Source organism: Zosterops lateralis, assembly GCF_965231275.1.
Source record: "Zosterops lateralis genome assembly, chromosome: 2".
Taxonomy (NCBI): domain Eukaryota; kingdom Metazoa; phylum Chordata; class Aves; order Passeriformes; family Zosteropidae; genus Zosterops; species Zosterops lateralis.
This window is the reverse complement of record NC_139763.1, coordinates 89,668,587-89,686,399: the sequence shown is the minus strand read 5'-3', so window position 1 is coordinate 89,686,399 and position 17,813 is coordinate 89,668,587. Positions and strand designations below refer to the sequence as shown.

The following is a 17,813-nucleotide window of genomic DNA, read 5'->3' as shown; positions in this document are numbered from 1 at the left end:
CTCCCTGTGACAGATGCCCACCCCAGACCCCCAGCTCAGAGCTCTCTCACCGTGCTGCCCAAGCTGTAGCACCGGTGTGGATGACCTTGCAGGGCCAACCCAGCAGGGTTCTGCAGGCTACAGGGTCTCTGATGCTGGCAGGCACACCTGGACAGACCACAGTCACTGCCCAGGGCTGGGGCTACCCCAGCTGGGCTGGAGCTGCTGTGAAAGCCACTGTTGGGCAGAGGCTGTGAGAAGCCACAGGAAGGGATTCAGGCAGCTGCTGTGCTGAGGTTGAAGGTGGTGAAGTTTTGCCACAGACAGGATGGAGCTGGTGTGGCTGTATGTGATGCTGATCCACATGCAGCACATCACTGCCATGACCTGGCTGTAAGTGTGCTTTGTGCTTGTATTGTCTGGGTTGGAATGCCACCTAGGGAGGTGCTGTCTCCAAAGAAAATAGGGTGAGAACACGGTGAAAGAAGGAATCTGGGCAACCAAAAAGCAGAAGGGGCATGTCTGGGAGCATGGAGGGAGAGGGATGGTAAGGCTGAAGAGGTGAGAACCAAGAATGTCCAATCCACATACAACAGGGGCCACAGCCCTTTCCCTGCCCCATTTCTGCTCTGAGATATGACTAGAGAGGGTTAGTCCTGCAGAGGTAAGGCCCTGGCTCTAGGCCATCTACAGCTGAACCTCTCCCCTGCCTTGCAGGTCTCTGGCCAAGCAGACAGTCCTGCAGGACCCCAAGGGCTGTGATGGCCTGGCGGGGCTGGTGGAGGAGCAGGTCCCCGTGTGCCGGGGCAGGTGGAAGCCATGGAGGAGGTGAAGCCAGGTGTGGAGCTTTCTGTCCTTGAATGCCAGCACCAGTATCACTTGCCTCTGGAACTGCTCCACCCTGCATGGGCTGCAGGTCTTTGGCAAGGCCACCATCCAAGGTCAGCGAGGGGGTGGTGGCACGGGCAGGCTTGGCGTGGTGTCCCTCCAGTATGTCCCCTAGACACATCAGCCTTTCCTGGGCCAACGTGCAAGGGTCGCACTGGACCCATTCCCAGAGTGGCCAGTGCCTTCTTCCACGTGCTGACATGTCTGTCAGCACAGAGCAAACTGAACCGAATGCCCTCACACATAGCAGCATTCTGGAGAAACTTCTTCCCATTTGGCCAGATTTGGCATTTTGGTCCCATTGGCTCACCCTGGGTACCAGCTCTGCAGACTGATAAATTTTCTCCTTAACCCTGCCACAGAGCCATGTCACTTACTGGCTCCCATCCTTGGGAGCAGCTGCACTGGGTGAACATCCTGACATATATTTCTCCCTAGCAGTCTCCATCTGAAGGCATCCTTCCTGCATGCAGTGACAATCTCTTTTCCCACACTGTGCCCTCTAAGTGCCTTTGCCCTCTGCAGACCGGTGCCCTTTCTTGCGGTCAGGCACACAGGAGTCTGCTTTCATCCACGCCATCTCGGCTGCCGGCATTGCTTTTGCAGTGACCCGTGCCTGCAGCTGTGGGGAGCTGCACAAGCGGCTGCGACCGCAAGATCCGAGGAGTCAGCCCTGAAGGTGAAGGGAGAAGCGGCTGGCAGGGAGCAAGTGGCACAGGGAAAGGTCCATGGGGGAGACAGACCAGAAAAGGAGACACTTTCATTCTCCACAGGTCTTTGGGATATCTTCTCAAGGCTTCTCTTTCCTTGTTTCAAGGCTGCTTTCCCTCTGCAGGTTTCCAGTGGTCAGGCTGCTCTAACAACCTGTCTTATGGGACTGCCTTCTCTCAGGCCTTTGTGGACAGCCCTGAGAAGAGCTGCGGTGCCTCCTCCAGCCGAGTGCTCATGAACCTGCACAACAATGAGGCGGGGAGGAAGGTAAGGGCAGGAACAAGGGCTGGGAGCAAGCCTGGCTGCAGGGGCTTCTCCCTGGCTCGGCAGAGCTCAGTCCAGCCCCCACACCCCAACAGGCACTCCAGGGCAGCCACCTACTCCCAGAGGAGTCTGCTTCCTTCTGCCTTTCCTAACCCAGCACTGTGCTGATTATCCTGAGCTGGCTCCTGCCTGTGTAGAGGAGGATCCAGCCTCCCCTATGCACTTCTGTGCAGTCTCCTTTGCCTCACAGACTCCACCTATGATTTAGGAAATTATTTACTCTGTTCTGCTCTGAAGGGCTTCCCTGCCTCCCAGCCCCTCTTCAATAAAGAAAGACATCCACAGGGGCTGCAGTCAGATCTAGTCCCTTGGAAATCCTTCACCTCTGGCCAGATGTGTTCCCCTCCCCACAGTCCTGCAGGTCAGAACAGTTCTGCATCCCTCTCTCTGCCTCAGGGATTTACCTTAGAGACCCAAACCATCATGTTTCCCACAGAGTGGATCTTCTGTTCATATTGGCCTGGCTTTACAAGACACTTTGTCTTCCCTTCCCCTGACCTCCAGCCCCATGGGCGGAGTGTTGGGGGAGCAGGAGCCTATGGGAGGTGTTGGGAAGGATGTCCCTGCTCAGGCTGGAAGCTGCCTCCTGCTCCGCAGGCCCTCCTGGCCCACATGAAGGTGGAGTGCAAGTGCCAGGGCGTGTGGGGCTCCTGCGAGGGGCTGCCCGCTGAGAGGTCATGCCTCCCTCCTGCCAGGTGTGCAGCGTCCTCAAGGAGAAGCTTGAGGGAGCGACGGAGGTTTACCTGGAGTGAGTTGGTTCCCGCAAGCTCCTGGTGCCCAAGAGCTCTCGTGTGGAGCCCTGCACGGCTCACGACCTGGTCTGCCTGCGGGCCAGCCCCGACTTCTGCGGCCGGGACCCTCGGCACGGCACCTCCGGCACCTCTGGGCACCGCTACAACCAGACACGGCTGGGCATGGACGGCTGCGAGCTGCCTATGGACTGCCCATGGACTGCCCATGGACTGCCCATGGATGGCTGCGAGCTGCCCATGGACTGCCCATGGACTGCCTATGGATGGCTGCAGACTGCCCATGGACGGCTGCAGGCTGCCCATGGACTGCCTATGGACTGCCCATGGATGGCTGCGGGCTGCCCATGGACTGCCCATGGACTGCCTATGGATGGCTGCAGACTGCCCATGGACGGCTGCAGGCTGCCCATGGACTGCCTATGGACTGCCCATGGATGGCTGCGGGCTGCCCATGGACTGCCCATGGACTGCCTATGGACTGCCCATGGATGGCTGCGAGCTACCCATGGACTGCCCATGGACGGCTGCGAGCTGCCCATGGACTGCCCATGGATGGCTGCGGGCTCTGTGCTGCGGCAGGGCTTCCACAGACCCGGGAGGAGCTGGTGCATCAGGTGCAGGCAGGGCCGGCCCCTGGTGGAGGTGCCACTGAGGGAGGGCACTGCAGAGCCGCAGGGCAGATGCCCAGGGGGCCATCAGCTCCTGTGCGCCCCCCTCGCTGCACCCCCCGCCAGCTGCGTGGGCTGTTGTGGTTTGAATTATTTTTCCGGATGGAGGGTTGGAGGACACAGGCCAGATAAACCACTAAACGAGAGAAAAAAACCCAGTCGCAGTGGAAAGCAAAGTGCACACAAAAGCTTCTTGCTCACATGCTGCGTTTGGGACCTGGAGAATCCCTGTCTTCGGTCCCTCCCCTGTCTCTGGACATGCAAGAAATGCCTTCCCCAGTGCTCAGCTGTTCCTTTGGCTGGAGAAATGTTTCCAAGAGGAGTTCCAGCAGCTGCCACAGTGAGGCTCCCCTCATTCAGTCTGACCTCAGTGCCAGGGAATGTTATGGAACAAATCCTAAGTGCAATCACACAGCACAACCAGGGAATCGGCCCTAGCCAGGATGGGCTCATAACAGGCAGGTTCTGCTTGACCACCCTGGTCTCCAGGTGACCTGCCCAGGGATGAGAGAAAGGCTGTACACGTTGTCTACCTGGACTTCAGTAAAGCCTTTGACACCAGTTCCTGCAGCATTCTCCTGGAGCAGCTGGCAGCCCATGGCCTGAACAGTGCCTTCTTTGCTGGGTTAAAATCCAGCTGCATGGCTGGGCCTGGAGGGTGGTGGTGGGTGGACTCACATCCACCTGGTCACCAGTGGGGTTCCCCAGGGCTCAGTACCGGGGCCAGCCCTGTTCAGGAACCTTATCAGTGGTCTGGATGAGGGGATTGAGGGCACCCTCAGTCAGGAGACAGCAAGCTGGGTGGGAGTGTTGGTCTGCTGGAGGGCAGGAAGGCTCTGCAGAGGGATCTGGACAGGCTGGATCCATGGGCTGAGGTCAGTTGTGTGAGGTTCAATAAGGCCAAGTGCCAGGTCCTGCTCTTCAGTCAGAACAACCCTGGGCAGCACCACAGGCTGGGAAGCTGCCCAGAGGAAAAGGACCTGGGGGTGCTGGTGACAGCAGCTGAACATGAGCCAGCTGTGCCCAGGTGGCCAAGAAGGCAAATGGCACCTGGCCTGTATCAGCAATAGTGTGGCCAGCAGGATCAGGGCAGGGATTGTCCCTCTGTACTCAGCACTGGTGAGGCCACACCTCGAGTGCTGTGTCCAGTCCTGGGCCTTCCACTGCAAGAAAGACGTTGAGGTGCTGGAGTATGTCCAGAGAAGAGCAACAAAGCCTGTGAAGAGTCTGGAGTGGCTAAAGGAGCTGAGGTTGTTTAGCCTGGAGAAAAGGAGGCTCAGGGCAGCCCTGATCAGTCTCTACAGCTCCCTGAAAGGAGGCTGCAGCCAGGAGGGAGTTGGTCTCTTCTGCGACAGGACAAGAGGAAATGGCTCTGAGCTCTGCCAGGGCAGGTTCATGTGGATATTAGGAAAAAAAAAACTCCACTGAACATGTGGTCAGACATTAGAACAGACTCCTCAGGGAAGTGGTGGAATCACCCACCACCTCTGGAAGTGTTCAAAAACCAAGTAGACATGGCAGTTTGTGATATGGTTTAGAGGGCATGGTGGTATTTGGTCGAAGACCTGGACTATCTTGAAGGTCTTTACAAACTTTATTAATTTTCTGATTGCTCCCTGGAGAGCCTGAAGAACTTCTCTTTCCACAGCCGCACCTCCTCATCTCCCTCCTTCGCACTCAGCACGCGGTAAGCCTTGTTACGCTTGCATTCCACACGAGTCACCTGCAAGGACAGCCTGGGCTTGTAAGAGTGCTACATCCTTCCCCAGGGAAAGAGACCTCCATGGTGGATGGCATATGGAGGCTGGGAATATGGGAGCACCAGGGGGAACAGGGGAGGACCAGCTGAACTGGCAGCTGAAGTGTGTGTTTGCTAGGATACAGCCCAGTCCTCTGTCCTGCTCTGGTGATTTGGGGTTTTGTTGCTCCCTAGGAAGCTCCCAGCAGATGGGGGAGATCCTGCCCTTCAGGGATATAGAGATATCACCCCTCACATCGTCTGTGCAAATCCCACCCACCAATGACACCCCGGTTGTGCTGGGGACACTATTTGTCCCCCCACCTCCCTCAAACACACCCAATTCTGTCTTCCTAGAAAGAAAAGCAGTGGGCCAGTGAGTCCAGCAGGGACTTGGGGCTGGTTGGCTGTGCAAAAGGCAGCATAGCTGCTTCTCACCATCTCGTTGTAGATGCTCTTCAGGAGGCACTGGTAGCTCTTGAACATGCAGTAGTTGGGATGCTGAACTCCACTCGAGTCACAGATCTGGTGACAAGGGAACGGAGGTCAGAGAAAGAAGAGGAGAAGGAGGGATGGGAACATCCACTGATGGTCACCCACCTTTCCCGAGCCATCCCCATCTTGGAAGGCGTCATAGTCTGTCTTCAGCCAGAAGGATACAGCAGGGTCCTTACAGCCATAGACGGCCATGCGGCTGCACCAGTACTCCAACCTCATCCCTCTCACAAAGTCGATGTCATAGTCCTCTGGGATCTCTGAGGACCTGGACTGCAAAGGATAAAGTGAACCATGCTTCTTCCTGCCCTTCCCCAGCTCCCAGTCCAAGCTCCTGCTGGGAGAGCAGCAGGACATACAGCCCACTCGGTACCTTGCCCTCTTCATCCTCGTGCTGGGCCGAGATCTGCGGGTTGATGTAGGTGGAGAAGTTGCTCGAGTCACAGTGAACACGGTTCAGGGTCTCGATGTTCTGGCACTGCTCCCTCTTCAGTGAGCAGAAGGCACAGTCAGGGCACAGGTCCGTGTGGTGCCGCCCAAAGTTGTCACACACCTGTGGTGGATCCAGCTGGGAGTCAGGGGGGAAAAGGAGACTGAGAACCTCCCAAAAGAGGAGGCTGAGGAGTTCCCACATTCCTGGTTTGGAGCCTGCCTCCCTGGTCACCCAGGTCAGCTTCCTTTAGGAGGTGGCCTGCACACAGTGGGGGCCAGAGGTGGACATTGGTGTCTTTACCGAGTCTCCAAACCCAAAGACTCTTCTTTCCATCTCCTTCCAGGCCATGGTGAGCATCGATGAGAGGCAATTTCCCTCCAGCACTGCATAGCACAGGACCAGCACCGCCTCATCATTCTGCAGGGCTAGAAGGCTGATGGAGAAAGAGAAGGAGGGAGTAATCTCATTCCTTGTCACAAACTGAGGAGGTGCAGCTTTAGTTAGAAACTGAAAACAACCCCAAAACAAAGCAAAAAAATCCCTTCCCAAAGAAACCTTGGACTCTTGGCTAAACTGCAGAGAGGAATGGGGCTCTCTGCAGGGTCTGTACATGCCTGTGTGACACAGAGGCTACAGGGGGGTTGCTGTGCATTTGGGGGCATGTGAGAGGGACTGGATGAGGAGCACAGCTTGAAGAGCTTTCCCAGGGCCCCTGCAGCAGCTGCTGCCTAATTTCATCCATCTGAATGCACAGTGAGGAGGTGTTTGTTAGATGTCTGCTGATGTTGAACGTTGGGCAGCCCCATTTGGGTCACATATTAAGCCTCCCCCCCAAGTATTTGACAGAAATAGGGAAAAACTCGTTGACCATGAATTAACTGTTCATCTAAACTGACATGGGTAGCTGAAAGTAGAAAATTTAAGGACAATGGGATCAGAGCAATGAGAATATTTTGCATCTCTTAGGAACAATGGAATTTGTAAACATGGTACAGAACTGCTAGCAGACAGGGATGGTTGGTTTCAATCATCATCAATGATGCAGAAGAGGTAAACATGCTCATTAGATATTTGTCTCTTGTATCTGGAAACAAAGCCAGTGATAAATAAACAAACCTTGATCTGATAGAGAGTAAAGAAGACCAGCAACTGCTTATGTTAAAATGCTCTTAAAATCCATGCATGGGGTAACATGTATGGACAAGCTTTCCTGAGAACAGCTGAAACTTCTTGGAGACCTTCAGATTAGCATTTAAGAAAAAAAATAAAGAAGAGGTGGAGAACCTGAAGGAAGGTCATGAAGATGAGATTTACTAAGGCATGGAAAACTTTCACTTAGAGGTAGAAGTTAAAAAAGCATCACTCAGCTGGGCAAAGACACCAGTGGGTACCCACTCAGTCACTCAGCCCTTTTTTACCAAGGAGGGCTTCAGCTGGAAAGGTCTCCTTGTCAGCAAGTGGAAGAGTAATGACTTTTGGTGACTGGAATTTGAGGCAAGGTCCATTCAAACCAGAAACAAACTGCATCTTCTTGACACCAAGGGTGTTGAGCATGGGGGCAGCTGATGGGTGCTCCCTCCACTGTTTGGAGACTTCAAAAAGATATCCCAAACTTCTGTTAGGAAAGGAGTCTGTGGCTCAACCACACAGCACTGTTGTTTTCTTCAGGGCTCACCAGACATGACTTCATGTCCTGTGCTGAGCAGGAAGGTCAGAGTGCAGGATCAGGGCAACATTTTAACATTCTTAGACCTGAATGTTAAAAGGGATGAGCCTCACAGAAAACTGAGATGTGTCACCAGCACGAGTTTACCAAGAAATTCTGCTGTGCTCTCTGCACATCCTTTTCCTCCTCTGTCTCTGCTCTCCATCTCTGCTGTGAGGTTTTCTCACAGTTGCAAATTTATGAGCTGATTTACCACCTCTGGGTGAGTATAACAGCACTGCTGCTGGTTCTTTCCACTCATTGACACGCTGCTGAGCTGTTTGTGGATGCACAGAAGTTTCACCATGCTTCAGGGAAAGGGATGGGTCTACCTAAAGCAACTTCCTAATGCAAATCCCTCCTTGGCTTAGTACCTCTGCATGTTATTGTCCTAACCACTGCACTGGAAAAGCTCAACAGCTACTGTGAGGCAAAGATCCTTAGGGAATGTGAACCCTCCCCCACCCCAGGATTAAGAAGAATCTGTGGGCTGAGATCAGTAATTGATCCAAGGCAAAAGAGAAAACTTCAAGTAACAGCTTATCATACTTCAGCATCTCAGGATGTGGAAGGACACACAGAGCCCGATTCAGTGGTATCTCTGAAGAGTGCTGGTGAGCAGCATCCACTTCTCCCTCCATGTAATGACAAGGATTTGGGCCATTAGCTTTCAGCTGCTGAACCTTCCTGATACTGGCTGGCTGAGGTGCATGAGCACCTGAGGCGAGCAGAAAAGAAGATAAGGAGCAAACAGCAGCTTTCCAGCACTTGGTAACTTCTGATTTAGGGGGGTTGCTGCCGGAAATGAAAACCAGTTATGAAAAAGCCACTCTTAACAGCTTCGGAAAGAGAAAAAAAGATCTTTTACTGCATGCTGGGGCTGGTTATGGGTGATGATAATTCAAAAAGAGTTTTTTTTCCTGGGGATGGTATTTTTAATGAAGGATCTGGCCTAAAAATGAAAGCCTCTGGGGCTGAAGTAGATAATCACCACAAGGACTGTTTGGAGGGGTAAAGCAGGAGGAGGAGGAGTCGTCACCAGGAGTGTATGTATCTCTCACTGCACATAAATATCTCAGGGGTGAGTGCCAAGGGGATGGTGCCAGACTCTTTTCAGTGGTGCCTGGCCACAGGATGAGGAGCAGCCATAAATCCAAACACAAAATGTTCCACCTCAACATCAGGCATAATTTCTTTACATTGAGGGTGGCAGAGCACTGGAATGGGCTGCCTGGAGAGGTCATTGAGTCTCCCTCTCAAGACAATCAAAACCCACCTGGACAGATTCCTGTGTCACCTGCTCTATGTGACCCTTCCTTGGCAGGGGATTGGACAACCCTAACAGTTCTGGGATTCTGAGGGGGCTCGGAGCAGCCTTGCTGGGGAAGCTGGGCTCACATGAACCACAGGTGAGCATCCACATGTGAATATCAACAGAATAACATCTGGATCCCAACAGAATAAGATCTGGATCCGGGACAACTGTGATGCTGAAAGAGGTGTAGGGGTTGTGGCTGACAAATGACACAAGAGTGGGAAGCTCTGGGAAAAAGGGCAAATGCAATTCTTTGTGCAAACAGAAAAAAAACTGGTAAGGAAGGCTGATGTCCTTCCATGTACCCAAATGCTGAATGCCATCACTGGGTGGTGCACACAGAGCTGGAACCTGGGAGTGTTTTAAAGGGGCACTGAAAGTTGTTGCAGAAAATGAGAATTGCACGGGCTTTATAAGGTAAGGGCTGCAGAGCTCTCTTTAGCTTATTGCAAGACTGAATCATGGTTTAGAGGTTAACTCTGAGGAGAAGAAATACTAGGAAATAAGGCAGAGAGCACAATAAGGACTAAAAATGGAAAATAGGTGCAATAATTGTCATTTCCCCCTCCCGCCCAATGATTCACCCTACCAGAAAGACCACAGAAAAGTACTGCAGATTCTTCTTGTATTACTACCCTTGCCCTATCTCCCTCTGAAGATCACAGCTGGTCTCATCAGGCACTATGAAAGCTGGAATAGCTTCCAGAGCAGCTGCCACAAGCCACAAGGGATGAATAAGAAGGATGGATGTCCTGCTGGACATAAGACCCTAGGGAAGACACGCAGCTCTGGGATCTGTGCCCATCACAGCCCTGCCCACCTTGCATTAAACCAGATGCTGAACGGCACCTGTGCACAACGACCAGTCCCACCCAGCGCTGCTCCTCTCGCTGGAATGGAAATGCCTCCAGGCATTTTGCCCCTTTTTTAGGTCATGCTTTGAAGTCCCTCTGAGAGGAGGAGGCGGGATGTGGCAAAGCCGACAGGCACGGTCTATCTCGCCTTTTTATCCTCAGCGGGCTTTGCTTTGCTTAGCATGATTGATGGGGCTCGGCTGCCAGTTACAGACACACAGTCAGCATTAGTGTCTTTGAGAAACTCTGCAGCAGAATAGCGAGTGTCATCTGCAATCACAGCAGCCCCCCAGTAATCCCAATAGAACTCAGTCACAGCAAGGCTCAGTTTCAGAGGCAAGGAGAACGAAATCCTCAATGAAACACCATTTTGCCTGAGAGCACATACACCAGGAAAACTTTTTCCAGCCTCCTACAATATTAGGAAGGAGGATGACATATGTTAGAGGCTTGCAAGAAGACAGTTATGGCTTTAACAACATGATGCAATTCATCTTTACATGCAGAAGTGGGATCTCTGGCTGCACTGTGGCAGTGGCAAGCAGCGTGTTCAAGAGAAACCACAGATGTGCAATCAGGCACAAAATCTGTGCACTTACAAGAACATCACTGGCCAGCAGGAGAGTGAAACCAAAATGACTTCTCCATGAAAACCACATATAGACACTTTTTTTTTTTTCTTCTCTTGGTAAGCAAAATATTTGCAGTCAAGACAAACAGTCCTTAGCCACAAGGTACTAAATGATCAAAAACTAAATTTGAGCAAAAGAATAATATTCTTTTGCAGGTCTTTTCTCTGTCACCACCACCACTGAGGACAGAGGCAAACAGATCCTGGCAGACCAGCTGAGAAATGCTCAATATGCTCCATAAGCTCCTAAAGCATCCGCAGGCCAGAGGAACTGAGGAGGGTGTGTGAAAGGGCTGCAGCAAGCTGGCCTGGTGCAGGGCTCTGTGCTGAACTGCCATGATGCTGCCTCCAAAACCAGAATGGGGAAGCAGAAACACCCTGGGAAGAGCTGTGCTCACATCCAGAGTGCAGAGAGGTGCATGTGCTCGAGGAGAAGTAGTGGCCCTGCACAGCTTTGTGCTCCCGGCTGTTTCCTAGCCCAGGGCTGCTGTTGCTCTCCTTGGTTAAGGACAGAGCACTCCTGGGACTGTTCCTCAGGTCAGGCTGCTTTAAGAAACATCTTCATCTTGCACACTGAGAGGCAAGGAGCACAGCCAAACACATCCCAAGGACCTGTGTTTGTAAGGACACTATTTCTGCACATCACCCCGACTCGTGGGACGTGTGTTTGGAGGAGGAGGAGTGCAGAGGTGATTGCATAGTGCAGATGGCCACAGTGTGAGGAAACACAGGCATGGGACAAAGCCCTGCCTGCAGCTCAGGCCCAGACTAAACTCACTTTGCTCACGATGCAAGTACAGTGCCATTTTCAGGCACTAACAGTGCTGGATCACTCTTTCCCTGCTCACCTTGTGCTGGAGCAAGGGGTGCCTGGGGGCTCCCCAGGTACACTCCTGCTCTGGATGGGACAGCTTGCTCCAGAACACTTGCTCACACTCACCACCTGCTCTGAGCAGGGATGTGGATGCCCTGGGCTGCTGTCCAGTGTGCACAGGGACAGCCCTGCACAAGTGGGTATGGTACCCAGAAAGAGCAGACTCCTCCTCACCTGCCTCGGGGGTGAGTTTCCTGCTCTGCTGGCTGTCCTGGGCCCAAACTGGTGAAGTTCAAAGAGGAGCCCTTGCTGTCCAAGGATGCATCCAAGGAGAGGGCCGAATGGATCAGATGCCAGATGCTTTTCCTCAGGCTTTGGTCCTCAGGGGATTCCACCCTGGCAGGTGAGGTGGCAGCCCAGAGAGCTGGTGGATGCGTAGTCTTGCCCTTCTGCGAGGGTGTGGACACTTTTGGCGTGGCTGTGGTGTGTCTTATCGGCCATGGACTCTGACCTAGCAGTGCATGAGAGAACTTGAGGAGGTTTTTCACATTGCCCTGCAGCAGGGCTTCAGCAGGTGACAGAAAAGCCTGCTTCTGAGTGGTGAGACACAGGGATGGAGTGGCCCAGGGTGGCTTTTGGAGGCCAGACAGAAAGCTGCAGGGGTGGAGAGCAGCTCCAGGAGGCCAGCAGGTGAACAGGGCACCCAGCACAGCTCAGTGCAGCCGTACCTTGTGCGATGGGGGAGCCTCCGCTCGCAGCTGAGGAGTTTGCGGTGCTGGGGGCCTCCACTGGGAAAGGGTTTGGTAGAGCCCAACTCAAACATGGCACTCGCTGCATGGAGGAGAGAGGGAGAAACACGACTCTCACTGTGTTATCTTCCCTTCCTCCTCACCCTTCCATTTCCCAGGAGATGCTCCCCCCACCCGACCCACATCCCACTCCTGACCTTGACGAAGAACTGCTGTTTGAGGCAGCGATACTGGGCAAACTGGCAGAAGGTCTGGAACTGCATCACCTCTGGAAATTCAGAGCAGACTGGCCCTAGAGATAGAGATGTGGGGTGGAGGCAGGCCTGAGTGCACCAAGAGATGGGGACCCTCTTGGGTGGCAGCTCATGGATGCAGGGAAAGTCCAAGCTGTGTGCCCCCAGGTGGAGATCACAGCCTTGGGCTGCTAGAGCTCCCGATTCCAGGCACCACATCCCTTTTCCCTCCAGCCCCCTGAGAGTTTCACTTCATCCTCCTGTCCTTTTCCACACAGTTACCTTCCCTATGAAAGAGACACAAACTTCCTGTTTCCAGGATCTGATGCTTCTGTTATTAGTCCTTGCTGGGTTTAAAAAAAAGAGAAAAAAGGCAAGTTGTGATGTAATAGATTAAAAAGATGACCAGACCAGGCCTGGGAGCACCAGAGAATCAGAGAATGGTTTGGTCCATTATAAGGGTCCTTATAGATCATCAAGTTCCAAGTCCCCTGCCATGGGCAGGTACTCCTTCCACTGGAACAGGCTGTTTAAAGACCCATCCAGCCTGATCTTGTTGGGTCAGGGATGGGGCTGCCACACTTTCTCCAGGCAGATGGCTCCAGAGGAGACAAATTCTTCAGGGCAATAATATTTGACATTGATTCCAGCCTTGTAGGGGATGGAGGAGGGTCCATAGGGCCAGGATGCTGCTGGCAAAGCCTGTGCCTGTACACACATACACTGCAATCCTGACCAGCACTGCCAACATGCTGACTCCAGAGCTGCAGCTCTTGCAGCAATTGCAGGAAAGCCAAGGATGTGCAGGAGAGCAGAAAACCCTGAAGAATTGGGTGATCTTGTGCTCCCTCTGCTCTGGGAGTGCATGGCCTGGCTGGCACAGCTAGCCTGTGAGAACAGGAGAAGTGCTGGCTGAGAGGGAGGGCATTAGAAGTGAAATTGCACTGCTCTCCTGATGTTGCTTATGCACCATCCTTTACCTTGTACTCACTTCTTGTGCTGAGCAAACAGCTGCACCATCAAAAGTACAATTTCAGATATCCACCAGGATGCCAGACCAGAAAAACACCCAGTTTGCAAGGAAAACTCCAGAACCTCACCCCATCTCTTCCTTAAAGCACAAGGTATTGTAGGGAGCACTCCAGATCCTCACAGTGTCCTTTGTTTAAAGCACAAGGTGACTGCCTTCCTCAGCACCACACCTGAATGGGCACAATTAATGGATATTATGGATGTAGACAGCACTGCCATAGGTCTCTGAGGACAGCAGAGGCTAAATGAGAGAGCACACACTCTGCCACATCTGTTCCACCTCTCACCCTGGCTGAAATGTGCCGAGATAGCCCCCAAACTGGAAAAAAAGTAACACAAAGGGAAATAAATTCTGCTGGATAGGTGTGTTAGGCTGAGGGATGAGAGAAAAGAAGGTAAAGAGGGCAATCTGCAGCACTGTCCCATCTGACATTTCCAGATGCTTCTGTTCTTGACAACTGAGCCTCTGAAGGCAGCAGCAGTGGGACTGTGGCTGGACACGACAAAGAGCAGTGCTGGGGAATTGGGCACCATGAGGAGAGAAACCAAGGACAGACCCTGGGTGCACAAAGCACCGTGGCATGGTGGATTGCAGGTGCCCAAAAGTGAGTGAGGAGCACAGGACCCATTCCTGGGTCTGGTGATGTGGGGTGGGACTCGTTCTCCCAACACAGCTGCAGAAACCAGCAAGAAATAGTTGCCCTCAAGCTGCAGTCCAAATAAGCACAGTTGGCTGATCATTCAGCTCATTGACGTTCATATCTAAATATAAAGACATATTTTTTTATGAGAAAATTGCTCCTATTTTTTTTCCTCTGAAGAAAAATACAACAGAAGTAGTCCCAAGTTTTTCAGCTGCACAGATATAATTATACCACTTAAATTCTCTGATGCAGGGGTGCAGGGAAAATATGACTGCAGAGATCTGAAGGGTGCTGTTGCTATGGTGCTTTCTGAACTGGGATGTTTCTTGGCTCCTGAAATGTTAAACACTTAAAAAGGCAGCTTATCATCTCAAGTTTTCTTAAAGACCTACGAGAGCCTATGAGCCAAGATTCTGCATTAACCCTCAGGTGAAGTTGGAAGGTGCTGGTAAGAGAGGAGGAGCCACACTGAGCTTGAGAAAACTGGCCAGTTTTTCCTTCTGCCACCCCACCAACAGAGATGTGGAGAAAGGAAGAGCCACTGAAGTGGTTGTGGCTTTCAGCCCCATGACCTGTAAAGGGAGGCTGGGACAGCTGTCCTTGCTCAGCTGGATAAAGAGGAGGAGTCACAGCAGCCCACAAGGGCTTGAAGGGAACCTACAAGAGGACAAACCCTTTTTGGTGGTGATACACAGCACATGGAGCAGGGGAAAAACCATGTGAATTCCTGCTTAGGAGGTTAGGGCTGGCCTTTGGGAAAAGGTGTTTTTTTTTTTTTTCTCCAGGAAAGGGGTGCAGCACCAAAAGGGATGCTCAGAGAGGCCACAAAAGCCAGTGTGCTCTAGTCCTGCCAGTGTCTGCTCCAAGCTGCTCTTTGGGCTACAGAGCCCAAACCAACCCATCCCATTCCCACAGTCTTGTGGCATTTTGGGGCAGAGAAACAGCCACACTGCTCCAGCTGGGTCTGCACGCTCCTCTGAGCCTGGGGGTGGGTGCTGCCCTTACCTTTGGGGATTTCTCCGTGGTTCTCGTCCTGGTCCAGGTGCAGGATGGTGGGGCTGAGGCAGCCGTAGGCCTGGCGCACCAGGCAGAACATGTTGGCCTGCCAGGCGGGGTGCAGCCTGGAGAAGAAGTGCTCGTACTCCCTGTCCGACAGCGGGCTGCCCGGGACGGGCGGCACTGGCGGGGACACAGCGGCCACGGGCAGTGCCAGCACACCTGCGGGACAGAGAGATGGGATGGGATGGGATGGGATGGGATGGGATGGGATGGGATGGCATAGCATGGCATGGCATGGCATGGCAGAGGATGGCATGGCATGGCATGGCATGGCATGAGATGGGCTGCCCGGGACAGCCACAGGCGGGGAAATGAAGGAGCAGCTGGCAGGTGGCTGCTCCTGTCTGCTGGCACAGAGCACAGTGCTGGGACAAGCACTGCAGATGCCGGCCTGAGGTGTCCCTCCATCACCCCTGCCTGCAGGATGCTTGGGGTAACCAGGGAAAAGGATTGGGGAGGGAAAGAATACAAAGCAGGAAAAAAACCAACCAAACAAAACCTTTAAAAGTCAAATTTTATTCTGAGTTTGGTTTGGATTGGGCGGAAGTATTTTGGTTTTGTTGTTTTCTTTCTATGTGTGTGTATGTTTTTTTTTGTGGGGGGAAGTTGAGTTTTTTTTTTGTTTGTTTGTTTTTTGTTTTTGTTTTTTTTTTTTTTTTTTTTTTTTGGGGGGGGCGGGGGGGGGGTAGAGAAGGTGTTGATGTGCTTTAAAAATTTTTCCCCTCAAAAGCCTCAGCCTCCAGAGGCACCCACAATGGTGGTGGCTCCCCTGCCCCATGCCATGGGCATATCCCTGTCCGGGGAGACATCCCTCCCTCTCCTCCCTCCCCTCTTTGCCTCCAGCTGGGCCCCCTGTCCTGCTGCCTCTGCACCACCCTTTGTCCCCACCCTGGGTGCCCTGCAGGAGCCTCCAGCTGCCCCAGGGCCAGCAGAGCTGACACGGACTCTGGGCAACTGGGGCGGCTTGTAAGAGACGGCGGCAGCAGGACAGGGCGAGCCCTGCAAGGACAGTCACTTACTCAGCAGCCAGAGGAGCCACGATGTGTCTGCCACCGGCTTCGGCATCCTGGAGCCGCTCGGTGGCCGGGTGGGTCCCTCGCACACCGATGCGGGAATTGGGAGCGCTCGGGTTCCGCCCTTGGCAACGGTGGAACCTTTCCCTGGGCACGGCAGAACCCGGCGGGGTCACGGTGGGGCCGGGAGGGGCAGCCCGAGGGGCCTCAGGCTGAGCTGAGGCTGAGGGCACCCCAAAAGTGGCACCTGTGGGGTGTCAAACCCCACATTGTCTCATGTGGGGGAAAGGAGGCGACATCTGTTCCATCTGCAGGGGGTTCAGAAGCACCCCATGCCCTGCCAGGAATGTCCCAGCACAGTTCCAGGATGTGGTGGGAGCGGGCTGGTCTCTCCAGGCAGACACAGCACTTTGTGAACTCCCGGGGAATCCAGGGAGCACCAGCGGCTCTTCCTCTGCTTCCAGCACGGGTGTCCTCAGCACCTCTCCCTGCACAGTAAAGCTTCCAGGAAAAGCCTTCCCAGGAAAAATCAGGAAGACTGCAGCTGGCATAAAGCCTTTAGGGACCACCAGAGCAGAAGTGGCCTGAGCCCTAAGGACTGACCCGAGGGAGACCCACAGCCATGGCCATTTCTTAGCACGGAGACACCTGAAATGCAGGTCGGGGACACGGAGACCCTGGGGCATCCCTGGATGGCACCTCCTGCTCCAGAGGGAAAGGTGCTTTGCTGTAAGATGTCTTGTTGGAAAGTGATGTTTCTGAGAAGCATGAAGCCTGAGCATTTAAAAACAGCATTGAATTTTGAATGTTTTTGCAGCTTTTTAGAAAAACAATGATCAGGAGAGGTTTTTTTTTTTTTTCCAGCTAGCTCTTGCTACTCATATTAAAACAGGCAGCACTGCTGGAGCTTGCATATTTTTGGCAGTTCTAGTCTTCTATTACTTAGCTTGAGACACATTGCTTATTAGTGGATTTTAGACAGTTGCAGGGCCTTCAGCTCCCTAGCTCTGTTAATCACCACCACTTCTCTGCAACAAAAGAGCCAAGGCTGAGCTCTGTCACCCTGATTGAGGATCTTCCCGGAGAAGTTCAGTGCTGACCTCACTGGCTGATGGCAGTGTGGGACTAAGGAAAGCACACTGATGTGGCATGTCACAGAATCAGAGAATCAGAGAATCAGAGAATGGTTTGGGTTGGAAGGGACCTTAAAGATCATCCAATTCCAACCCCCCTGCCACGGACAGGGACACCTTCTACTAGACCAGGTTACTCAGGGCTCCATCCAGCCTGGCCTTGCATGCTGCCAGGGGTGGAGCACCCACAACTGCTCTGGGCTGTGCCCCACAGTGTTACTGATATCTGGCAGGTGCTGGTTACTCTGCCTGTGTCCACATGTGCCAGCAAGAGATTTATGGCAAAGGAGGAATGCAAAAGAAGGGGGACCTGTCAGAGGAGTCCCCCTTGGCTGGTGCTCTGGTAGCAATGCCTGTGTGTGGGGAGCTACTGTTCATTTGGAAAGGTGGTTATGGAGGTGAGGATGTGTTGGCTACTCAGCACTTCTCGTGCCCTGTGGCACATCCTGGACTCGGTTCAGGTTGTCAGAATCCTTCAGAAAGCTCATAGTCCACAGGTGGACTTTACAGAAGCCAGTGAGTCTCTGGCATGTCCCCAGCAGGGTTGGGAGGCTGCAGGAGCAGGAAGGCACTGCTGTGCTGTTTGATGAGGTGTGTGCCAGCTGGCTGTGGGGCACCTGCATTTCAAGTCTCTGCAAAACAA

At 53.1% G+C, this 17,813-nt stretch overlaps 1 protein-coding gene and 1 pseudogene across 2 annotated transcripts; one reads left to right on the top strand and one right to left on the bottom strand.

Moving 5' to 3' along the window:
- Window positions 1–307: 307 nt before the first annotated feature.
- LOC310906204 (protein Wnt-4-like) lies at window positions 308–3,815 on the top strand (annotated as a pseudogene). Its single transcript has 6 exons — window positions 308–372; window positions 697–920; window positions 1,417–1,546; window positions 1,703–1,845; window positions 2,500–3,268; window positions 3,812–3,815. The product of its transcript is annotated as a protein Wnt-4-like (transcript).
- A 1,104-nt stretch (window positions 3,816–4,919) lies between these two features.
- Window positions 4,920–16,089, bottom strand: ACRBP (acrosin binding protein; the record flags this gene model as incomplete). The annotated part of the gene is made up of 9 exons (XM_083855264.1): window positions 4,920–5,045; window positions 5,499–5,585; window positions 5,661–5,828; window positions 5,929–6,123; window positions 6,289–6,421; window positions 12,036–12,138; window positions 12,247–12,443; window positions 14,916–15,183; window positions 16,044–16,089. The coding sequence occupies 9 exons, from the start codon at window positions 16,087–16,089 to the stop codon at window positions 4,920–4,922; spliced, it is 1,323 nt and encodes a 440-aa protein (XP_083711390.1).
- Window positions 16,090–17,813: the final 1,724 nt, after the last annotated feature.